The sequence below is a fragment of the Lathamus discolor genome, chromosome 10, assembly GCF_037157495.1.
Source record: "Lathamus discolor isolate bLatDis1 chromosome 10, bLatDis1.hap1, whole genome shotgun sequence".
NCBI classification, from domain to species: domain Eukaryota; kingdom Metazoa; phylum Chordata; class Aves; order Psittaciformes; family Psittacidae; genus Lathamus; species Lathamus discolor.
The window spans coordinates 16,713,553-16,738,558 of NC_088893.1; the positions used below are offsets into that span (position 1 = coordinate 16,713,553).

At 41.9% G+C, this 25,006-nt stretch overlaps 2 protein-coding genes across 8 annotated transcripts in view; one reads left to right on the top strand and one right to left on the bottom strand.

Annotated features, from left to right (window-relative positions):
• Positions 1 to 278: 278 nt before the first annotated feature.
• HNRNPAB (heterogeneous nuclear ribonucleoprotein A/B) overlaps positions 279 to 25,006 on the bottom strand; it is a 30,104-nt gene continuing 5,376 nt past the window's right edge. Inside the window, exons 6-9 of one of the 4 annotated variants that reach the window (XM_065690577.1) lie at positions 23,842 to 23,950; positions 23,596 to 23,748; positions 23,433 to 23,517; positions 279 to 4,845 (exon numbers count right to left, since the gene is read on the bottom strand). In XM_065690577.1, the coding sequence (XP_065546649.1) occupies positions 23,447 to 23,517; positions 23,596 to 23,748; positions 23,842 to 23,950 (333 nt within the window). In that variant the 3' untranslated portion in view covers positions 279 to 4,845; positions 23,433 to 23,446. Of the gene's footprint in view, positions 5,112 to 22,851; positions 23,178 to 23,432; positions 23,518 to 23,595; positions 23,749 to 23,841; positions 23,951 to 25,006 lie in introns of those variants that run through there. The other 3 variants (XM_065690575.1, XM_065690576.1, XM_065690578.1) reach the window with 3 other exon arrangements.
• On the top strand, positions 11,804 to 20,811 carry PHYKPL (5-phosphohydroxy-L-lysine phospho-lyase). 4 transcript variants are annotated; one of them, XM_065690573.1, is made up of 13 exons: positions 11,804 to 11,926; positions 13,787 to 13,905; positions 14,711 to 14,870; positions 15,518 to 15,592; positions 16,405 to 16,513; positions 16,608 to 16,724; positions 16,936 to 17,018; positions 17,312 to 17,537; positions 17,781 to 17,935; positions 18,423 to 18,512; positions 18,722 to 18,852; positions 19,174 to 19,227; positions 20,625 to 20,811. In XM_065690573.1, the coding sequence occupies exons 2-12, from the start codon at positions 13,851 to 13,853 to the stop codon at positions 19,221 to 19,223; spliced, it is 1,251 nt and encodes a 416-aa protein (XP_065546645.1). In that variant the 5' UTR covers positions 11,804 to 11,926; positions 13,787 to 13,850; the 3' UTR covers positions 19,224 to 19,227; positions 20,625 to 20,811. The 4 variants fall into 4 exon arrangements, with proteins under 4 accessions (XP_065546645.1, XP_065546642.1, XP_065546643.1 ...); XM_065690570.1 differs by lacking the exon at positions 11,804 to 11,926 and adding an exon at positions 12,113 to 12,233; XM_065690571.1 differs by lacking the exon at positions 11,804 to 11,926 and adding an exon at positions 12,113 to 12,233 and having other exon boundaries at positions 16,426 to 16,513.

Genomic DNA, 25,006 nt, shown 5'->3' on the forward strand with positions numbered 1-25,006 from the left:
ACAAGTATTTTGAATGCAAGGGAGGGAGAAAAAGCCCAGGGCAGAAATCAACCCTGTGCCCATTGGCATCAGGATGCGCTTTAACAGGTCAGGACCTTTCTAGGTCAAATTACTGCTCTGTACCTTGTCCCCTTCACCCCAGACACCTCTGACAAATGTACGAGTTGCATTACTTATGACCCAAAATATGACTGGTATCAGCAGAAAAATGTGTGTGTGTGCTCTAACTAATGTTATAGGAAAGCATGTGCAAATAACTCGACCTGTTACACTCCAAGTATCGAGAGGGTAACCTTACTCACTGCATCTGTTTTATTGGGCATAGGCTATTTTACATATAAAATCAATACAGAATACAAAAAAATGTGATGACTGACATTTACAGTAAAAAATGTAAAAATGCAGTTTTGACCTGTGTTTGCACTGGCAGTTCTCTCCGGTGCGCACGCATCCTCGTGGCTTCCACCCCCAGGGTAACTTGGAGGTGGCTCTGAGGGCAGGGTCAGTGCATGTGTGCTCTCTGTAGCTCTACATGCAGAAATTCATGCAACCAGAGATCCAAGAGCCTTAAAACAAATCCAGCATCAGAAAAGGCAGCTCAAGTCAGCTAAAGTATCTTGAAAGAGTTGGTCACACATAGTCCGTTCCTCTTCTAAGGGGCTCCTTCCTTTTCAGTGTTTCCCTCCTGGTAAGTAAGCTCTTCTGGCTTTGATTTCTGTGTGTTTCTTGTATCTCCATCAGAACAAGACAAATAGTTTCACTGCTTTTGCATAGTCCGCTTATTTCAATAGTTTCCATAGTCAATGGTCATAGTCATGACCATTTCCATAGGCATTTCCATCAGTTCAGCAAGATTTCTTAAAGGAACTAAGTACTGCAGGATCAAATTTAACACAATAAGGCTATCATCCAGAAATTACATCACTGCCCCAAACTAAAAAGCTCATATTAACAAAAAAAAAAACCACATTTCCACATCATGCTTTCCATATATGTCTGATTGCAAAACCCATTGTTTTATAAAGCAGATTATGAAGGTAATTTACTGTGCTTCCGAAGTATTTGTTCACATATTCCTTTCTGTCTGAAGGAAAAAGTGTAGGTTGTTTTTTTTTCTTACCCTGGGGTGTATTCAGTTTTGTGTGGTGACACATGGGTTACATTGCCTGCATAGTTATTTCTGTGCATAAGTAAATGGGGTTTTGCATGGTAATTAATGGTGTTGCTAAACCTCTCATGGTGAAGACTGAGCTTCAGGTTTTGGGGTCCTGACACCTGAGTCACTGTCAATGGAAACTCAATCTGTACTCTCAATTTTGCAGGGACCAGATGGACTGCCAGTAGCAGGATGTTGGCATAAGGTACAGTACTAATAATTGTAAAGCCTTGAGCAGGTCCTGAGTAATTTGTTTGCTGCATGGCGATTGTTTGCACTGCTGCACATCCTTTAAGCACCATGTTGCATGCTTGGCAGACATATGTCGTGCCTTGGAAGAGGCAAGGTTCCATCTAGCTTCATGTCTTGTTCCCCACAGCTCTAAGCTGGTGTTAGGAACCAAAAATGACGTTTCATTCTTGTCAATACTGTGGGTAGCAATGCCTTTTTTCAGGCTTGCTCGGGCTAGGCTTTTCTTATGGGCCAGGCAGCTTAGGAACCACTTATACAAAGACTGCAGCACTCTCCAAAATGTGCTGGTGTGACTTAGCCCATACCCTTTAGCTGAGGCTTTTACACTGGATTCACTCTTTGTTGCAGAGTTACAAACCATTTATTTCCAAGCAAAGACTTTTCTGCCATAGTAATTATAATCCACCATCACTACATGGCTTCAGTACTCAATGCTGTGAATCTGGGTGCAGGCGGTAAGGGAGTTCCTACCATTTAACACAGCCACAACAGCCAGAGGTTGCAAGTATAAAGGCAGAATGAGGAGACATTTCCTCCTGTAAGATGAGGGCTTGATCCTGACTTGCAGGAGGCTGTAACCCCATTCTCCAGCAAAGGCAGGGCAGTGAAGCTGAGTGGAATCACTAACCCAGTTTCAAACATGCGGTATATAGACACAGTTCGCGTTAACAAGCATGTTACTAACTGGATGCAAACCCTTGGTTGGAACTGAGCACACCCTTAGCATGTAAAAGTTTTTAATTCTGTGGTAAACCATGTGAATGTGAAGTTAATATTAAAAGAAATCTGAATGCCAATCCTCATAATACTAACGATGAGATCCCTAGGTGTAATGAATGGAGTGTTTCTCTGATTAGAATGTTTGTCCGTGTGTTCTTTTCCAGTGATCTCTAAGCATGAAGCACAGTATGTAAATAATGTGATATATTTGGATCTTTTTAATTTTTGTATAAAAAAAGGAAAAAAAAAAAGAACTTTCAACAGTAATATATTGACCTTTTTTTATACTGGATTCTGTCATTGCTGGACTCTGAAAATATTGTAAAGTTCCCAAACCCGTAAGATAACACATGATAACATCAGGATTTGAAACAGGTACCACTGACAGTAGCTGGGAATGAACAGTGTTCACTGCTGTGTTGCTGTGTGAACTAATACTACTGGACTGTGTGTTGCCTCGTGTGCCTTATCACATGGAAAGAGGGGAGAGATCCCTGTCCTCTTTTGCCTCTCAACTCTGTACTTGCATTGCACATTAAAAGGGTGAAAAAACCTGGCTGAAAACAAAGAAGAAAAAAAGGCTGCAGCCCTAAAAATGCAAGAGAAGCTGCTGTGTATCATCTGGTCAACCAAAAGGACTTGCAACTTGCAGAGGAAACAAAGCCAAGCTCCAGTCATTGCCGCCTGCTGTTGGTGGGATGGAAATACCAATTCTTTGGCTAAATGGAACCACCTCAACTACCTGTGGCTATGTCCACTACTGTCAAGAAAAGCTTGCTTTCATTAAGAGGAAGCACCTCCGGGTCCTGTCCTGGGTCTGTGGCTGAAGACGTGCCAGCACTTGGTTACTGCAGAACCCGAATTCCTCAAGAACCCTTCACTGCAGGATTCCAAACTACAAAAACCCAGTGGTGCTTTCAGTGTAGGGAGCTGCAGGACAGAGTGGGCTCCGTTTTATTCTGTTCTTATACAACAGAGCACATAATGTTGCTTTTGGGGCTCCCAGAACACGGGAGTTTGGAGTATTTAACTGGTTTGGTTTGTAGGGTTCATTTGCATTGGATTTTTCTTGGTTCACATGGTTTTAATTGTAAACTCAGTAACTCCGCACATCCCCCTTGTCCTCTTTCTTCTCCCCTTTTTCAGTCTCTTTCTTTAGGTTACGTTGTCTCAGGCACATCCCATGCAGAGCAGGGTAATGAACAAAAAGAGGATTATGATTTTGGTATCTGCATATGGCATAAATGAGATCCAATTAAAAATGTGCCAACTATTCCACTGTTCCATTTTTAACGATGTTGTAAAAAATAAGAGATTGTGCAGTGAAGAGCCATAAAAAGTTATTTCAGGGAGGAAAATAGCTTACAGCAGAGTCTGTCCAGCTTACAATGAAGATCAAGAAGCAATCAGATTCCTTTATAGGGAGGAGACACTTTCTATTAATGAGGTTTTAAACTTAATAGGGAAAGATGTACAAATATCCATGCAATGGATAGAAGCTAAAGCTACACAAAAACCAAATACAGATAGACATGGCTTTTTAATGGTGAGACTGGTTAATCCTCACCAGACCAGTGATGTAATCCCCATCACTTTAATGCCTTTTTGATTTAATAGCTTATTTCTGGAGGAAATACTTTAGCCGAATACAAGTTGCTAGGCTCTGTGTGGGAGTGTTGGGGTGAAATTAAGGGCCCGATCATGATATCAGGGCTCTCTGTGGCCTGGGTTTTAGAGAATACAGAAGGGAGTAATTTCTGGTGCATTGAGTAGAGCCGAACCCTCTGTTAGATCCTTGTTCTGCTGCATCTCTTATGGGCTGCCAGAGAGGACCTGAAGGATGCACCCATCCAGGGGCAATCTGTCTGCACAAGCTGACCTAGCGCTAAGGGAATTCTTGCTCTGTGTTCTGAAGAGCAGCAGGAACATGCTCAGTGCTCCATGCAGTGACCTTTGACTGATGTCTGTGAGTTCTTATCAGTGCCTGGGTCCTATGTGTCCTTCAATGCCTTTAAGTCATTGGGGAACACCTGTTATCTGCTGGTAAATGCTGAAAAGGCCATCTAGGTTGGTAGATGTGGACACAAAAGACTTATGGCTGTAGGCAGTGAACTTCTGTTACTGTTTTTGTTACCCTCTTAGGGTCTACACCTACACATTGCTTGCTTTGTGGCTGTACTCTGCGTATTTACCAGTTACTGACCGTTTTCTTGGCCATCATATAGATGAAATCCATGTAAATTCAGATCAACTAACAAATCAAGAAACAAGAATTATGTAACTCAAAACAGCAATGAAAATGCATTTTATTTACTTCCATTTCATGTTGTCAGCTATCACTTTTGGTGGTGGGGTTTTTAAAGGCATCAGGAGCAGTTGAACGAGCTCCCACTGTCTTTTAGTGCTTTTGAAAAACCCCTTTACTGTCCCAAATTAAAGCTAAAAATCTTCTTCTGTGGAAGGTTGAAGGCAAATCTCTCATTGATGTCCTGGGGAAGAAGATCTGTAATTGTTCCCTTAATGTACAGTTGCTCTTGCCATCTTCCCCCAGTCATCTCCAAACTAAAAGCAATTCACTATTCCAAACCACGCTGTGGGCTTCTACACTCAAATTCCTGCACGTGTCCTGTTGATGGAACCTCTATGGGTATCAATGAGAGTTCAGTCCCCAGAATGACTGCAGAAAGCACAAGAATCTGGAAGTGTCCACAAACAATCTACAATGCAGATAGAAAAGTCTTGTTTTACATACGCTGGCAAAAACTAAACAGCTTTCTATCTAGCTCCTACTTGAAGAAGTTTGATATCACTGAAGCTACAAGACAAGCTAACCTCCAAAGCTTATGAAATTATATTAAAATTTATATTTTCTCTGAGGAAATACCCCGAAGTCCTATTATCTTCAGGTAAACAAGTCAGTATTCCGTCTTCAACTTGTGGAATATCCAGTGCTTGTAGGCATCAACTGTGACCACTGCCAGGCCTGCAAAACATTGATACAGAATACCAGAATAGTGCTTTACCTATTGCTGTCACCGCTCTGCATGGCAGCCGTCCCCCTCCCAGCACAGAGCCTCCTCTGCGGACACAGAACCCAAGACCTTTGTGATGGAGGAAGAGAACCCATTTTGCATCAACTGAACCTAACTGGGGGGTTAAGGGGTTGCAGCCTGACCACTCACAGCATTTGCATGCTAGTCAAGGAGGAAGGCTAGAATTCTCTTCCTAGTACAGGACTGCTTCTGGTGCCCATACCCATCAGTGCTATCACACCTCAGCTGCCAAACCTGTTAGTGATCATCCTAGAAAATTCCCAGGAAAATGCCCTCTCTGCATTGGTTTGTTCTGCATCCTAAACGTGGTGAATCCAGCACATCTTTATACCTGCAGCAACTCTGGTGTTCAACATGTCTCACTGCACACATACACATTGCAGCCTGTGTGAAATAGCTTCTCGGGACTTCTGGGACTTCTGCCACTGTCATTTCCATCATAAATGCTGGCAGGTATGGATCCTGCTGTACACAGCACCCATTGCCACTCCAGCTATGAGGGACTAACCAGAAGATCTCTGAGGATCTGCTGATGATATTTCTACTCTAGCAACCCCTTCCATTTCCAGTGCAGCTGAGACCTGTGGAAAGCAGAGCTCCTGGGAACAGAACAAGGTACAAGGGGTTTTGCTGTGATCTGCACCCAAAGTCCTTCCCATCTCTCAGCTGAGATTGGTGCATTTGGCCTTTATATTCTGACTTTTCTGAGTGTTCCTTACTAATTGTACCGTGCACATCAACAGACTGCATTAGAGGCAGGGCTGACTTCTGTACCGACTGCGCAGTCTAAGAGGGAATCTGTTTAGACTTAATGTGCCTTCCACACACGCGTATTTAGAAGAGCAGTTTGTTCAGTCATGATCTTATTGGGAAGAGTTAAAAAAAGATGTGCTTTGCTCAGCAAATCCACGCCAGATCAGTTGATTGCTTTTTTTCCTTCCATATGAAAATGTTTATGTGGGTCTTTCTGAATACTTTTGAGTCTGCAAACAGCTCACGAAGATAAATTTTACTCGTAGGTAGTACTGGCAGGCTGAGTCACACTCGGGGATTATCTCAGCCTCTTAAAAGCGTTTTTTCCCCCCAGGAAACCTTTATTGCCCCTGCTCTGGTTTGAAAGAATGTAAGCTTGTTTTACAGGAATTCAGAAATACAGCTGAGTGTTGCCACTAGATGTCAGCAGCAGTAAAGATGATAGACAGGGAGGCTGCTAGTAAGGCTTGTGAAATACAGGTCAGTCTGAGCAATTGATTTATCTTTGTCACTAAAGTATATGTTAGCTTCATAACAATAGACATTTTGGGTAACACACTTTAAGTTAATGATCTTGGGGGGATCTGAAGCCAAGCCAAATTGGTGTTTTATCTTTGTTTTCTAGTTTACAAACCCAAATTCCTCAGTCTAATTTAACTGACCATGAAAGCACGGGGGTTGCCATTATGTTAAGTATAACCACATCTGCCTGTGCCCAGTGACAGAGGACAAGCAGCTTTCTCTAAGGCTTGTTCTATTTAAAACTGTAGCTAACAACCATCTTTCCAGTTACTACCAACATCCTCTCGCTAACATCCTGTAGCCTGATGAGTTTTGGAAGCAGAGCTCCCAAACTGAATCCTGAGGGCACAGGAACTTGCTTGAACCTCCAAAAAGGTTCTGATCTACAAAGCTCTGTGCACATGGCAAATGCATTATGTGACTAACACCAGAGCTGCTGCTGGCTGGTCCCAGTGCTGCGGGAGAGGTGATGCCGCTCCCAAGTGTCAGCTTTGGGAATGCACCCTAAAGCTTTTGTGGGAAAGGGAACATGGGAAAATAACTCCCATGTCTGTAACTCCAGTGCTAAAAATGTGCTGGCAGCTTGATCTGGCCTGGGCTGATGGGGCAGGGGAGATCTGCAGCAGAATGGTGGGCTTGGCCAGGGAGTTCAGGAATATTTCTCTGGGCCATGAAACAGGTGCTAGAGAAAACACAGTCTGACTCCAAGCTGAAACTGTTTCCAAGCCTTAATGTACTGGGATTTTAGTTACAAAACAAATCAAGATATTGATGCTTTGTTTCATTCTCCGGGGGTGCTGCCTGTTTTGCACACACTGCTTCTACACCTGCTGTATATATGATGGTGATGAATTTATTTCCAAATGGATTTTTCTCCTCTGTATTTAAAAATAAGACTGTTTCTTCTAATGATAAGAGGCTTCCTGATGTGTTTTCTTTTTAGGAAACCACCAGGTGAAATAGTTAGGGGAGCTTTTGTCTTCTGTAATTTTATAATTATTCTGTTTCAACTTTCATGTAAGTCAGTATATAAAATCCTTGAGCAAAGCAGTGAAAACACATTTGAGGTTTCATCAGCTGAAGACATGCTATCAATCAGTGACAAAAAGCAATCCATGGAGAATGACACAGGTCATTGTGGTTTGGAGGTTGTCAGAGCAACCCACAACCCAGGAAGCCTGTTTGTGATGACCAAGGCTTTCACACCAGAAAGCCTGTGTTCTAGTTTGCCTCCTTTCTTCTCTCCCCCCATGTGCAAAGCTCAGTGTCCTGTTTCAGCTGCTGTAACCAAGCACAAATGTGTTGGCTGCAGCAGTGAACCAGATTTACACCAGCAGAGATTTCAGTCTGCAGTGCTTACTATCGCAAAAGCCCACAGCTCAGAGTGAACCCATGAATTTTTATATGTAGCATACAGTTCTGCAGTCAGCAAAACAGAGCAGACTTGGGCCACAGTAGAGAACTCACCCATCCGTAATGCATAGCTTAATTAAAATAGTAAGATGCCAGAAATTTCCAGCTTTATCATAAGGGTAAATAACCATCCTTGGCCAATGTAACTGTGCCGTATTAGCCTGTACGTTTAATACATGTTATAAAGGAGTGTTAGAGCTTGGGTTTCCGGGCCACTGAATACTGATTTAATGCTGCCCTCTGCAGGAGACCTTCTTTTAAGAGACAAACACATTTTACACTACAGGACAAACAATGTTGTGACACTGCCCCTTAATGGACAGCACACACAGGGGTGGGCACACCTTTTGCATAACTACGCGGTTTGAAAAGGTATCTGTAAAACAGGAGTGCATAGATAGAAACTTTAATCTATTTTTCTAAATCGGGTGTTTCTTTCTTGGGAAATACCATCATGTCCTCATGTCTTTGGGGTTTTCTTAGTCCCACTGTTGCAATAACAAGCGTTATACAAATAAAATCTATCTGTAGTAGGTTACCTGTCAAGTTTCCACTTTTACATTTCAGAGTATGGAAGCTTTGAATTATGTTCTTTAAAGACAACAGATTTATATTTAAGATATGCAAAAATATAATAACAAATGATAAAAATATAAACATTGACATGTCCCCAAACCACTTATCCTGAACAAACACTGTAGGCATCTGGCTGAATTCACATCAGTGAATTTGGTTCCAACTCGCACTAACACAGCAAGGAGCATCCTCAATAGGTGTCCAAGGGTGGAATTAAAACCTCAGTACTGCTTCCGTTCATTTGAAGCTCCAAAGTTTCACCTGTTAAGTCTCTGCTGGCATACTCAGTAGCACAGCCAACCTTCCAGCTGCTTAACCAGGAAGCTTTTCAAGTGAGGGGTGAAGTATCCGGATATATGTCAAGAGGCCTGAGACACTTTAACCTGCCAGGCAATCTCTATACTGACTGACCCTGGCAACCTTAAAGGGCAGTCCAGTCTCCCTGTCATTTACCTGCCCTTTAACTGTGTCCCTCACTGTAATTCCATAATTAACACAGTTTGAAATACTTCACAGCTCCACTCTGAGGAACCTATTGCAGGCTGAAGCAAACCAGTGAGCAAAAAATCCATTTCCTAAACTTCATTTTCCTTTATTAATACTCATATTTTAAGCTTAAAATTACTTCCTAGTATTGTCACGTCCCCAGGTGAACTGCTGCAACTTTTCCATAGGGTTGCGGTATCATTAGAAGGCACAACAAAAAGACAAGTCTGTTGTGTAATTTGCAACTAAAGTAAGTGCTGAAAACCTGTCACTTAGAAAAGAATGGAAGAAGGACTTAATAGATTGTGTGACTCTATAGTGCTGTAGAGAGCCTGGGGGAAAACCACAGGAAAGCTGGGAAACATGAGTTTTCAATGCATAAGAAGTGGCGTTACTGACAACAGAGTGGAGTAAGAAATGCATTATGAACATTTGTGGTTTTCCTACATCTCGGGACAATCTGTCCCTGTTCACTGAATTCTGTAGAAATTGCTTTATAGTTGTGTGGTTTTGTGGAATGGGCAGTTCACTTGTGTGTCCGTGTGGGATTTCTTATGGAATGTAGATAGTAATGAACAGTTACAATGGAGATGTCCCAAGTATCTGTAAATGACACTAATACCACTTGCTGGATTTTTATATGCTGTTAAGCACTGTGTTGTAGACTTCACTTTAAAAAGTGCATTTTACATGAATTCATTAAGTATAGGTGGGGAGGGCACATCAAACTTGCATTTCTGCATCTGCATTAAAGAACTAGGACCTGCTTTTGCAAAGCACCTACATTACCCACTGAATTGCCAAATTAAGCAGGAGCAGTAGTAAGCTGCCATCAGCTAGAATGAGGGTTGTAGTTCTCTTGTGTTCGCTGGTTAGCTCTATAGAGAGAGTGCAGCTTTATGAACCATTTCATAACCTAGCAACTTTTTGTGTTACTGTTTGGGGTTCTTTTCTTGCAACTTAAAAAACAAACACCCAATATGATGAATGTTCAGCACAGATCACTGCAGTCAAAGCTGACAACCATTTGTTCTGCTGCATTAAATTCCTTTGGATGTTTTAAAACTACCATTTCTGTAACATGATGAAACTGTACCTGCTGGTATCTGAAATCTAAATGAAAATCTCACTTGTTTGTATACAGCTTAGAGAAATACATGCAATGTGTGCTTTTATCTATATTTGTTTTGAAATGATGCTGATAGGGCTTAATCCTCTACCATGTTATGCAAGTGTCCCTTATTTATGGGAGTGGTTGCATCACTCCAGTAAGGCTGTTCAGATGAGAAAGGGCTATTTGTGTGTGTGCAGTTCAGACACCTTGTGAAAACTGGATTTGTTTTGAATGTTATTTACATGGTATTTTATACAAGGCCGACTAAATCTCCATAAAATGTATCACCTTTAAAAGAAGAAATATATATAGATATTAAGAATACAGAAAATGTACTTAACATCTCTATTTGCAAACTCTCCTGTGATTTTTTTAATCATGTTATGTGCCATGAGAAGTATTCTATTTACTCATTTCTTTGGGGAACAACTACTTTAAAAATGAAGGCATTAGTAACGGTATTTCTTAGCCATTGTTTTAACATGTTAAAATGGTATTAATTAGTACTGCATTGTGTATTTCTAGTTTAAAGCTGTAATGGACAGTACATGAAATAGCTTGAGACCTCAAAAAATGTTTTCTCTTGTGCTTTCTGTAATAAAAGCAAAGACTAGGTTTTAAAGAATGGTCTCTCTTGTACAGATTGCTTTTCCAGTTGTGTGAATATGTATAATGAACTCTGCATTTGTAACCAAGAGTACACTTCCCAAACTGTAAATGTTCAGGTTGTTATTATAAATAGCTACTAAATATCTTAACCAGACAAGAGTTCAAATAAAGATTAACAGTCATTCTTAACTCTTGCTCCACTGTCTTTTGTGATTTAAAACCTGACTTTTAAGCACAGACTGTTTGACTTCCTAAGTTCAATCTAACTTTAAATGCCCAGCGATTTGGGTCTGGGTTCTCCATATTACACTAAGTTTAAATTGCTCCTGTGTTTATCAAGTAACGGCTACTAGAGATAATTATTGGTGGCTATACTTAGCAACAGAGTCTTGCCAAGTGTGTAGTTTTAAAGGGTTTGCTCCATTTTCTGGACTCTTGTTAACAGATGTTGTCAGTTTAAAACAAAAGAATGTGAACATGTACTTGGCAGGAAAAAAGAAATCCAGCATCTTTTAAAATGGAGCTTGTTAAGTTTATAAACTCAGTTACAGGACACAAGACCGTCAGTGGCAGAGGACTCAACCCATCCCAGAATGTCATTTCTGGTTATCTTTATTCCTGTTTCCCAAACAAACAGGAACAGGGAAATGATTATTCTAATTATATGATAGCATTTCCTCTTTTAATCCTCACTATTGCCTGTCCTAGGACTGGCTCTACAGGAGTTAGTCAAGTCTTACCTGTATGTCACAGAGTACATGGGTGGAATGGTTTAGTGTGAGGTGTCCCTGCCCAGGGCAGAGGGGTTGGAACTTGATGATCTTAAGGTCCTCTCCAACCCAAACTGTTCTATGATTCTACAACACTGCCAATGATTTGGTTTCACTTTTACTTAGTTTACTTCAACACGAGTAGGTGTTGAAAAATTACTACAGTTGTAACACCTCAGCTACCGCCTCAAATTATCTTCAACTGTAAAAGAAATGTTCTCATTCTGTATTTCTAGGGAGAGAATACTATGATATAGCTGTAATAATGATCCTTAAGAGCCCAGAGAAATGTTACTTCCTCTGAGGTGCCTGGGAGCTGGGGTTGCACAATCACCACCCAGTGGTGCAACACCCTGCGGTCCACTTTCTACACAAGCCGCCTTGCAGGACCGCAGTGGTTGCAGCTTCTCCCCTGTTTGTGCTATGGGACCGTGGAGGCGAAGTCGCCACTCCCGATGCTATAAGAGTTACAGCCTCGCAGCCGGCGGAGCCTCAACACCTGGTGAGTCCCCGAGCCCCTGCTCTCCTCCCTGTGCAATCGGCCTGCCCCAAGCTGCGGCTGGGATGCCAGCGGGGCGCGGCGGGGCTGGCCGCTGCGATAAGGGAGCGCACGGTCTCGGCACTGCCGCCCTGCCACGGCAGCGCTCGGCGCGGCCCGCAGGGGGCGCCGCGGGGCGGGCCGAGCTCCGCCCCAGCCCGGGCCCCGCCGGGGGAGGCGGCTCCGCTCCGGGCCGGGCCCCGATGGCGGTCATGAGGCCGGAGCCGCGCTCCCGGGACGAGACCCTGGCCCTGCGGCGGCGGCTCATCGGGTAAGTGCTGCCGGGGGCAGCGCGGCTCCGCCGCCTGACGGGGCTGCGAGGCCCGGCCCGGTCCGCTGCTCCCGGTCCCCCACACGGCGGCGGCGAGCCCGGCTGCTCCGAGCCCACCGAGGCTGCGCCCTGGGTGAAGCGACCGAGCTCCGGGTAAGGTTAAGTGAGCAGCATGGCGGGGGCAGCCGGCGCTGTTAGCGTGCAAAGGCTGATGGTTCTGGTGTGATTAACAGCGATTAGCGCTTCTTAGCGAGGGAGGGGTTAAGAACTGCAGGAGAACACTGGTGTGGTATCTAACGTGCCCGGTTAAACGTTAACCTGCTGAGAAAGCAGCTCCTGGGAGCAGACATGGGGCCGAACCTACCCAGCGCTACACCCTGGACTCCAGAAAACTTTGTTACACCAGAACCTTGACACATTACCAACGTGTCTGCCCAGTGTGATGGAATGAAGCACTGAGACTCTATTCCAAGCTTCTAATTGCTTATATTGCTTCAGCTGACCTCAAGAATTTAGTTGTGTGAACTGCTACTAGGAGCGGCAGCAGAACTGTTGTATGTAACTGGGAATGCATTCACATTGCGCCTTACGCATTCCAAACCAAGGCTATTTTAATCTCTATGTATTTTATGAATCCAAGAGTTGGGCTGCAAGTAAATGCTGGAATTAGAATTGTGCCAATTGCACAAACCTGAAGAACACCACTCTGTATTTCATCATCTTCTCACCGATTTGCCCTGGCACCACGAACAAAACCCCAGCCTCTCTACGTGCTTCCTTAGCATCTGCTCAACAGTCAGGACAAGCTCACAAAACCCCAACTGTTTCACCATTCCACTGCCAGCTCACACAGAAAGCAGAGTAATTCCTGTACAGGAGGGACAGGGAAGCAGTTTCTCATTTTATCCTTGTCTTTTGGTGTTCATTTGAACATGATTTTGTATTTATGGTCAAATTATTGTATTTTTGTATAAGCAATCTTTTACTAAACAAAGCACAAACATTTGACATTGCTCCTTAAGAGTCAAATCTCTGCAACTCGGGCAGACACCTGGTTCAATTTCGGTTGGAGACTTATTTAAGAAGTGAAACAAACCAAACACACACTGAATAGACACAACCTTATAAAGGTTTCAGCTAAGGTTAGTGAAGCTTTATACAGATGCAACCATCTCAGCAACACACTACCCAGGAAATCAGGACCTGGGCAAGTACATAATAAAAACAATCACAAGGTAAGAGACACCAACGAGGGTTTCAAGATATGAAGGGCAAACAGCATAGACCATAAGGAACCACAGTTAAGACTGTATAAAACTACAGAGGTAGGTACCAAGTGCTGTGGCTAAATTCCTAGTGAAGGTTTTTCAGTTCTGGAGCATGTTTTTCCCTGCGAGTCTAACATAATATAACTTTAGGAGCCAGAATCAGGATGGCAAACTGGGGCAACATCTCTCCCTTCAGTAACTGACTGAACTGTACATATTACCCATGGAATAAACTATGCAACTTCTGGACTTCACTGAGATTTATTTTTCTTTCTGATGTCACAGCTCTTCCTGCAAGCTGTTCTTCTCTAATGATCCTGTGAAGATCGTCAAGGCAAAAGGCCAGTATATGTATGATGAGAATGGAAGACAATACCTTGACTGCATCAACAATGTTGCTCATGGTAAGTTCAAAGTCATGTTATTTAATACCATGTTTTTCTAAGCATAACAAGGAACAATCAGTACTTTTTACCAATACTGCATTGTGCTGGGGGAAGGTTTGTTTAAATAGGAAAAGTGGGAGAAACCTTTCCAGAGCCTATAGTCTGGGAAACCACAGCTCACATTCGACTTTCTGAGTGTGTGAATGTGCTTTCCAGACTCACTTCCTGTTCTGTCTTCCTAGAGACATGCTTGGCCAAAAGTTACAGTGTTTTTCCATGAAAGCTAAAGCAAAGCACGCAACTGTAAAGCTAACAAACACCTTGACATTCTGTTAAGTTACTGCTAAGCAAACAGTCACAGGACCACTGCTCAGTGTGGTACCTTAACCATGCATTAGGAAGTAGCTGCTACTTCATTACTGTATTTGAAACAGCTAATGGGTCAGTGTTGTCACTAACACCACAGCAGGGCTAATAATCCTTTGATGGTAAACCTCACCTACACATACCCAAACCCCCTACATTGTGTAAATGCCGAGATCCAAATATCAAAATTAGACACTATTTGTTCTAGTGTATCTATTTCCAGTATCAACTACAGCCCTTAAAGTACAGTATCCGGTAACTTCAAACGTTTGGAGGGGAGGAAAAGGACTTTTAGAGGAAGCTTACAAGGTGTGCTAACACTTGCTTCTGCTGACAGCATTACTAATGCCTCACTGATACCTCTGTACTATTAGAGGAATATAAGCATTAATATGGGAATGAACATGATGGGTGACACGGAATAAGTCTCAAACCATTCTAACACACTCTCTTGCAGTTGGACATTGTCACCCTGCTATAGTGAAAGCAGCCCATGAACAAAATCAACTGTTAAATACCAATTCCCGTTATCTTCACGACAACTTGGTCAATTATGCAGAGAGGCTTTCAAAAACACTGCCTGCGAAGTTATGCACCTTCTATTTTCTGAATTCTGGGTAAGTTGGCTATGTTAGAATTAGTCCCTTGTTCTCCCCAGGTGTATATAGACAAGTACAACACTCACTTATCAACAGCCAATTGCACTATCTGGTACGGATGACCAGATGCTGACAAAAGCCATGGTCTGGGGGTTTTGTGTTTGCAGAAACTGTGGTTGGTCCTTTTTAGAACATCAGTGACTCTAAAGTTTACATTTAGTAAGCCCTCTATCAATCAAGAAACTAAACTAGTGCTTCGTTTAGGAAGGGTTTTATTCTATTTAGTGTTTTATAATCCAATGCCTTATAATGTAAATGTTTACTGTGTTACCTTCTGGTCTGACTTGTCTTCTGAACTGGAAATTACTTCTAGTAGCAATGCATATTTCTGCTGGGGGGGGGGGGGGGAGCAGATATTCCCAAGCAACCTACAGCTAAAACAACTCTTTTTCCATAGTTTCTGTACTCCAGCTTTTTAAGATGGATTCTGTTCTGGTGAATAGTCTTATCTAATTAGTGCTGACTACCACGGGATCTGTGAGCAACATGCACAGAGTTCTGTTCTCTGCAGACACAAACAGCACTGCAAAGGGGGGGGGGGGGGGGGGGGAATTTCCAAACTCAGACATCCACAATAAGATGCTTACTGACTTTTTCAATTGTAGATCTGAAGCCAATGATCTTGCCCTAAGACTGGCACGACAGTACACAAAACACGAGGATGTTATAGTTTTAGACGAGTAAGTATATTGACAGTTTTATCTACTGTGGGTACAAGGCTCAGTTTTGGTCTGTGGTCACAGCATTTCTGAAACCTGCTGTAGTAGGAAGACTGTCACCAGGAAGTTAAGGGATGTAATTTTCCTCTCTGTTCAGTATTTGCAAGATGAGCCCTGAGGTTGGGTTCTGTAGTCCATGACAGACACTGACATACTGGAAGGTGGCCAGCAGTGGCCTACCACAATGGGTAGGGAGCCGTAGGCTTGAGAGGTTAAGAAAATAGGGTTTGTGTAGCTGCAAGAGATGTTTAAAGAGAGATCTTACTGCTGCTATAACTCCCTAGTGGGAAGGAGCAGAAAAATGGAGCCAGACCTGAAGACACATGGTGACAAGAGAAAAAAAAAAAACAAGTTGTTATCTGAAGGCACTCTGATGAGACAGTAGAATAAAATCCTTTACCATGAAGGTAGTCAAACATGAGAACAGCATGCAAAGGGACACTGGAAACTCCATCCTTGGAGGATACTCATAAGTAGGACAGATTATGTCCCTTCCAGTCCTGCAATCCTGTAATAGTGCTTATGACCTAACACTGCTGTGATTCTAGTCACCGGTCCAGGCAAACCACTGCTGAGGGGTACTGTGCCTCTGCATCCCTTGTATTCAATACACAAAGAAATCCAACTAGTACTAAAGCTTACTGATAGAAAACTGCAGAGCTGTTCTTATCTTAAGTGATTGTACTCCCACCAGCTGAGAGCTTAGCTACTCTTGAGCTATCAGGAATGCTAATTCTAAAGAACATTTTGATACTAAGGAAATTACTCTTTAGTTCTGCTAATTGTTTTTTAAGTGCTTACCATGGACATCTGACATCCCTGATTGACATAAGCCCATATAAATTCAGAAATCTAGAAGGACAGAAGGAATGGGTCCACGTGGTATGTACTTCACACTATAATTACCAACTACTTGTCAATTTAATGAAGTCCCATTTACGATATATTGAGTATAGGATACTGTTCCTTTGTACAGGCTCCTGTTCCAGACACATACAGAGGACTTTACAGAGAAGACCATGAAGATTCAGTAACAGCCTATGCTAATGAAGTGAAAAATATTATTGAGCAAGCACAGAAGAGAGGCAGAAAGGTAAAAAGTGATTTCCTTAACCATCTGTCTTGCCTTAGAACTGAGCGCAGCTGCCTGCCAATGCCATTCAGGATTATTGAGCCAAGTGGCACAGACTTTTCAAAGAGGAAAGATCACGTAGCAATGCAAGAACCATCGAATGCCAAAGAGCTTGCTGTTAACGCAGTTTCCACAACTTTCTGTATTGCAGCCATGCTACTTCTCATTTCAGATTGCTGCATTTTTTGCTGAGTCTCTGCCAAGTGTGGGTGGTCAAATCATTCCACCAGCAGGGTATTTTCAGAAGGCTGCAGAGTAAGTGGTCATTCATTATCTTTTGAAATTTAACGTACTTGTGAACTATAGATAAGAGAATTTCTCTGCCTGCTGTAGCATACAGCTTGATAGGCAGGAAATGGCCTGTGCCTTCATGTTAGAAGGTAAACTTTGTATGGCAACGATCTGCTTTTAAATACATAATATAGAATATAGGCCTGTACAAGTTTGTTTCCTTATAAGTTTGCAACATAATGCTGTCTGCATGTTTTTAAACAGCAAATACTATGTTCTGTTTGCTGGAAGAGACAATAAGATCTCTTATGTTACAGGCATGTGCGCAAGGCAGGAGGTATATTTATTGCTGATGAAATTCAAGTTGGCTTTGGCAGGGTTGGCAAGCACTTTTGGGCATTCCAGCTGCAGGGAGAAGACTTTGTACCTGATATTGTCACTATGGGGAAACCAATAGGAAATGGGCACCCTATTGCCTGCGTAGCAACAACAACAGAAATTGCAGAAGCATTTGCAGCCACAGGAGTTGAGTATTTTAATACAGTAAGTTGCTCAACCTCTCCTTCGCTACGGCAGTCTTAAGTACTAAAATGGTATAATCATGCAGGTTTTATTAATCTTTATCACTCAGTTTCTGTTTGTATCTTTCTAGTCCATAGCCTTCTATTTACTGCCTCCATCTGCTAAAAATGGCAGTATGCTCATACATCACTGAGGCCACACTCTCAGTGACACTTGCATCTTTTTTCCCTTTCCATGCTATGTGCATTCTTTTCCTGAGCTCAGTTTGGAGGAAACCCTGTTTCATGTGCGATTGGGTTAGCTGTGTTAGATGTGATTGAGAAGGAACACCTTCAGGCTCATGCCACAGAAGTAGGCAACTTCCTGACGGAGCTACTCAAGGAGCAGAAAATGAAGCATCCCATCATTGGTGATGTCAGGTATCAGCACCTTATTTACAGTTTTTAGCTGCTTTTTTCTTTGGTTCACACTCAAACTGATGTGGTTTTCAGATATTCATTAAATCAGTGCTTTCAGAAAAAATCCAACAGCCTGCTGTACATCAGATTAAAACCAACTTGAAGCTTATCAAAAGCCTGGTCTACTTTGCCACTCCAGGCCAGTACTGCTTTATTGATGTATTAGTTGCTAAAGGAACTCAGTTTCCTGTTTGAACTCCAAGAGCACCAAGAACAGAATTAATGAGCTGGATAGAAAATACGCTCAAGTCCTGCACTGCCATTCTGAGCAGATAAAAGTCTGTGCTGTATCACTGCATTTCTTCAAAACAGCAATATCCTTTCTATCACTAGCCAAACATCAGGTAATTCTCATGCAGTAAAGGTCTGGTTTCACAAGAACCTCTTTTAGTTCATATATACTTCCCTTCCTTTGGCACAGAATTGACTATTTTTATTTCCTTTAAAGGGGTTCTGGTTTATTCATTGGAGTGGACTTAATCAAGGATCAAGCAGAAAGGACCCCAGCCACAGCCGAAGCAGAGTATCTAATAGCAAGGTACAAAGGACAATGGTGTAGTTCTGCCGTGCGCAGGGCAAGCACACAGTAACAAAGTAATCTTGCCACTCAGCTAAAATATAGCCAACTGGCTGAAGAAAGAAACCAGTCAGTGCAGAAGGGCATTGTCTGGACAGCCACATGCTGATGCTGAGTTTTTCTGAACTACATGCAAAGGCAAACATAATTCCTTGCTCTTTTCCTTCCAGACTTAAGGAAGAATATATTCTACTGAGTACAGATGGACCTGGAAGAAACGTGCTTAAATTCAAGCCCCCAATGTGCTTCAATAAGGAGGATGCAAGATTTGTTGTTGACACAATTGACAAGCTACTAACAGGTAGTACAGATCAAAACTGTCTTACAGAGGGTTGCTGTTGGACTGCCTTGAAGGCAATGCTGAGCCTGCTTTTCAGAGGTGCTAAAATAGCCAAGATGGTAGATACTGAGCACACAGGAAAATTAATCTTGGTCAAGGCAAGTGTAGCCTTCACTTCTGAATTATTCTGGTTTAAAGTTCTCTGTCAAAACTATTCACTCTACAGATGCACATGCCTTTTAAAATAGCTTTGCAACTTCTGCACACTCAGTATTAACTAAGTTAGAAACAAGTTTTTGCGCTATCATGAGTTTGCTGAATTGTTGCTGCTTCTCTCTCCAGCTATGGAAAAAGATCAGAACCAAGAGAAAACATCCACTGGTGCTACCTGAGCAGGTATTTACCTATATCTATCTTTCACTATTTAAAAGCCAAGGTTCCTAGATATTCACAAGCATTGTCACTGTCAGTAGAGCAAGAACAAGCACATGCTTTTACTTGAAGTTAGTTTGCAAGAATTTGTGGCAATCCAGAAGCACAGAGCAGACTTGTGTATATCTGGAACTCAGTCTGACACTTTTACACACCTAGTTCATACTAACTTGTTTGTAAGCTAGGTCCACCATGTCCCAGAAAAGCCTGTAACTAGAGCATGCTGCGCTCCTCTGGGGAGCTTTAAGAGTGACTGGAATTAACCCCTGGCATGCAAATGACATGCAAATCAAGATGAAAAACAGCTTTTATGCTGCTCAGTGCCTCAGGTCTCTAGACAGAAGCTGTTCCAGCTGCATAATTACTTCTTAGCAAGTCTCCCCTTAACTGCCCTTGACATCAGGAGCACTGTACATTCTGCGTGCCACAATTGGGGAACCTCCACTTATGTTAACAGCTTTACGAAGAGCAATATAAACAGTACTTTTAATACTACATCTCCTGTTTTACATAACATGTGATTTGAAATAGTATTGCCTTCTGTTCTCTTGAGCATTTCTGACTACTTCATAGGATCATTTCACATACATGGCTGTCACCCCATGCTTAAGCATCAATTTATCCCTATACTCAGAAGTCTGTGGGTATTAGTAAGACATGAGTCTTGTTAAATCTTCCAAGCCCCATAGGTCTTAGTATGTGTTGAGATCCCTCTATAGCTTGCTTAGAGAACATCTACCTGCAGTTCATTCTGCCACGCACTCATGAGCACAGCGTACACATTTGCACAGTTAACACCTCAATAACAACACACTGTAGTAGAAGTACTTCAACCTACTCTGACTAAAAGGCAACCAACAGTGTTTAAACCAAGTGCCCACCAAGTACCTAGATGAGAATGTGCCCTCCTCATGTAATGACTGTAATCAATGTTATCATTGGTGGCCTCAACCACCACACTAGAGTCACAGTGCCATGACCCTGAGCTATGGAGAAACATGGTTTTAGTTCATTATAATATTAGTATAGCAGGCACAAGAAAAATGTGTTAATATTTTATTTAGCAAGTTAATGGAAAGACATACAGCTGATGGCACTACTTACTCTTGAGAACAGAAAGATTACTTAACAGTGCCAGTTTAACTTAAGAAACCTATGACTTTATGCACTTGTCTGCAATCTAAACTAAGCACAAAAAAAATGCCTTTATTTTCTACAGGAAACCAAGAAAACAAAAAGCCTCTTAAGTACAGTACTAGTAGGACACTTACATATAATGTAAGCAAGATGAGGCAATGACCAAGTTATTTAATGATGCTTTTACCAAACCAAAACCCCATAGCTTTATTTTCTTTCCATAGGTTTCAAACAATGTTCAAGACCATCTACTAAGAAACACTATTCTACTGTAATTATATGCACATTTAACCTTCATCCTACCATGTCTTAAACCAGATAAGTTACCTTTAACTTTGTTATTTTCAGTTATCTTGTTATTAGTAAAAGCTTTAGGAGAAATAAATTTTGCAAGAGCTTGTTTCAACTCTGGCAGAAGTGTGGAATTGGCTTGTATTTAAAACAGCATATCTAAGAGTGATTATAAAGGAATGTATTTCTAGTAGCTGCTATAAACTATATATTCTAAATTCATGCTCTTTCAGGTTATGACTTTTGCAAATGAAGATGAGCCAATGGGTTCTCCCTTTAAATCTGCTGCTACCTATGCAAACACCATTCTAGCTGCCAGTACACCCAGTCCTGCTCAGGCTCCTCTAACCAGTTTCAGAACAAGGTCCCTAACAACACTGTATTCAACAGTCTCAGTGACCAGATGAAGTCACAAACTTCAGACTCAAATCCACAACATCAAATGCACGAGGAACAGACTGTGAGGGCCATGGCTCCCAAACCAGTTCTTACAAAATACTCTGTCCTCAGAAATCTCCAAGATTAGTAAATTAAGAGTTCATTACAGCCATAAGCAACAACCTTGTGTACAAGCCCTTGCTTTCACCAGGCAATTACATGTTGTGTCACAGACTTTTCAGGCAAAGGATATAAGGAAAGCCAGCTCTGCATTTAAGTACCAGTATCCTCAATTTCTGCTTAAGGCCACATCACCTGCCAAGGAAGCATCACCTAAGAACTTACTTCCTTCCAACATCAGAGTAACAGTCAGCTGACAGGATATTGCTAACACACTGCAGCAGTATGGGCCTGATAATACGCACATTCCCCATTGGAGGGCAAACTGTTTGCTAGAAAAATACTCTGCTACCCCTTATTTCATAAGAAAACAAGTTAAAGTATTTAATAGAGTAAAGCATTTCAATTTTACATCCTAAGACAGTAATACTTTTAAATAGTGTACTCATTTCTTTCAGTTGTATGCAATTTTATTTGCTAGTTGGGCATTAGGTTGCATACTCCAGCTGTAAAGGTGTCATACCAACTGTCAGATTTAACATCTGATTCATCTGTTTTATATTCCAGACTTCCACTTAACACCAGGAAAGTCTTATATACTTGTAAGAGTCTAAGGACCTTTTAACTATACAGCAAGTTTTTCTTTCTAAGGACAGCCAGCAGGGAGCAGCATATTATGGTCCCTGCAGGAATAGCTGCATCCCTGTTTAAAAAAAAAAAAAAAACCACTCTGGAAAGGTCACTAGTAACATCTGTCTGTGCCTTGTCTTAGTGTCTTGGTTTGATTCCACTTCCAGTTCCCATTTATTCAAATAGAATATATGGCAAAAAAAGTTGTCAGTTTTAGCTTTAAAAAGAAAGATCAAATCGATTACTTAAAGATTAACAGTTTACTTTGTCCAGCAGCACTTGCTACTTACTTATAAATCTGAGATTAGAAGCACTCTGCAGCCAGAGAGGCAAATCATGTCATAGTTATTGCCTTAAAATAGTAGCAAACTAGTCAAAAAAGGAGAGTGTATTTAGAGCTGGTCACTCATCACTTTCTGAAAGAGATGTTTTGTTGCTTTTCTACCGACGACTTCAGTGGAAGTTCTTTAACATTTTATGATACAGAAAAAGGCTGCAGATACTCAGACTTTGCATTGGTAATTTAATGTCTAACCTGTCTTTCAAGGCAGGTTATTGTATAACATACAATTAAGAACTTGTAGAAGTCTCAGACTAAAGGCAGTGAACATGAAGGAAGTGCAGCCAGCTACTCACACAGTTCAACTTCCTCCTGCAGTGCTGTCTGGACTCTCTAGCCCTACCTGAAACCTACACCTCTGGCTCCTCCTACTAGAGGCCTACAATGCAGACATTTAACACAGTTATACTGAGCCTCTGTGCTTGTCTAGAGCATGAGCTGCCAGCACAGCCTCCACAACAGCTGGGGCTTTCTACCTCAGCTCTCTTCTATAACCTCCAGGCAGAAGTAGCTGCAGTTTTTAGCTGCCACTTAACTGCAAGTGAGCACAACTACCAATACAGCCTTCTAGTTTTAAGATTAAAAACATTTAAGCACAACTCTTCATCTACCAAGGTACTGCCATGAACTAAGTTCTGGGAACAGGATACTGGCGTTTTACTAATACATAAGCTGAAGAATGGCACAAGACACTAGATTACGCCTTTTTTATTTCAAAAGCTAGGATAGCTTCAATATCCATGTCATGGTGAATCAGAACACATGTAAAATACCTTACAATACATTAGATTCCAAAAAGGTACCAAAAAGTACAGTAAAATTAACACTTCCATTACAGGAAATGTATGACACAAAAAACAATACAAAATAAAAAGGTGGAAAGTGACACTGGTTCCCTAAGATGCATCTCATTCTGTACAACTGGAGTAATGCAGAGTCCATAGTTAACTCCAAGAGGCAGTCCCTAGATGCAGAGCTGCAGCTTTAAGCAGACCCTCAAAATCAGTTTCAGTTTAACCTATTAATAAAATCATTAATTAATATCTTCAGCAATGCTGAAATTTACACACCACACTGTCTAAACAACTAGTTATCTTTAAGTATTAAACATGTAAAACATTTCCAGGGAGCTCTTCCAAGTAAGATGCACATTTAACAGGCCATAGAAATTTATTGTAAAGTTAAATTTGGTACAGAACTGAAGTATCCATCTACAGCATTGTATACAAAACCTATGCAGTCATTTTCCAAAAGAGACCATGCCACTGCATACCTGAATAAGTTTGATCAATATGGCTTGTAGTTATTCTGATGACCACCACGTCTTGGTGTCTTCCCATAATTTGCACTGCCTTGACCTATGAACAAGAGAACAAATGCATTAAACTGCTAATTAGTTATGCTTGCTTATACCCAATACAGTTCTCTTTACTTACTGTAATCATAGCCTGGTCCATATCCATAATACCCATATCCTGAATAATCATAGCCTCCATAGCCACCATAACCTTGCTGATAGCCGTATCCTTGATTCCCATAACCCTGGTTCCAGTAATTGCCATAACCTTGATTCCAATTTTGACTTTGAGCTATAGAAGGGAAAACCATCCACAAAATCCCATTTTAGTACACACAACTTATTTAGAATGTGTCCATACTAAAGTAGTGCGTGTGGTACTTACCGCCGCCTCTTCCGCCTCTGCCTCTTCCTCCATAGCTACCTCTTCCTCCACCACTACTGAACTGTTGCTGCTGATAAACTTCTTTTGGCTGTGCTACCTTAATCTCGCACTGAAAAGAAGAAACAGGGATGAGTGTGTATGCTGTCCTTACAGCAGCAGCATCTAACCTAACTAGCTAGGAAAGCCAGAGATTACCCTGGAGGCAAAGAAGGTATGCTTGCTATGCTTCCCATCACATGAGCAGCACTAACACAAACTCAGAAGCATCTGATCTACTGTGCCACCTGGGCAAAGGTAAGTCACTGTCAGCCAGTCAAAGCAGGCCACTGATTTCAGAGTATTTCATACCACCTATTTCCTACCATCAGCTTCTCCATGGAAGAGAAAGGTAAGTCATTACTGGCCATACAAAGCAGGTCATTGCTTTCAGAGTATTTTAATACTGCCTATTCTCTTCTATCAAGTCCCCCATGGAAGAGGTGCTAAGGCCACCTCAGCATTGCTACTGCTCCTGTAGAAGCCTGGCACAACCTCCAAGACAAGGCTGTTGCTGTTGGACCACTCCACCCGAGCTGCACTGAATAAACCAGGCTCTGAGAAATGCACAAAAACAGTTTTCCTGGCAGCCTTTGTATATACTGAGCATCTGTGCTGGACTACAGTACATCTACCAAACACCTGAAGTCATTACTTATCAAATACTAAGGACAGAATTTACACAGAATGGTTGCCCAGAGAAGCTGTGGCTGCCCCATTCCTGGCAACGCTTAAGGCCATGTTGGACAGGGCTTGGAGCAACCTGCTCTAGTGGAAGGTGTCCCTTGCCTGTTGCAGGGGGTTGGAACTGGATGCGCTTTAAGGTCCTTTCCAACCCAACTCATTCTGTCATTTATGATGACATTTCCAAGACAGGTTCCCTAGCTGCAGTTCAAACTGTCAGCCAGCTTCCTAGTTCCTTAATCTGCCCAGGCTGAGATGAAAGCTACTGCCGCTGTGAAACAAACAACTCCCTGTGACAGCAGCACCCTAGTAAGCCTGGCTTGGAATTCTTCACTGCAGCTTTAAGGTAACCTGCTCTTTCTATTATCACTATAACACAAACACACCACAGTTATGAGATATAGATGTGTTTTCCACTCTCTTAGCACATGAGCATTCATCTGTC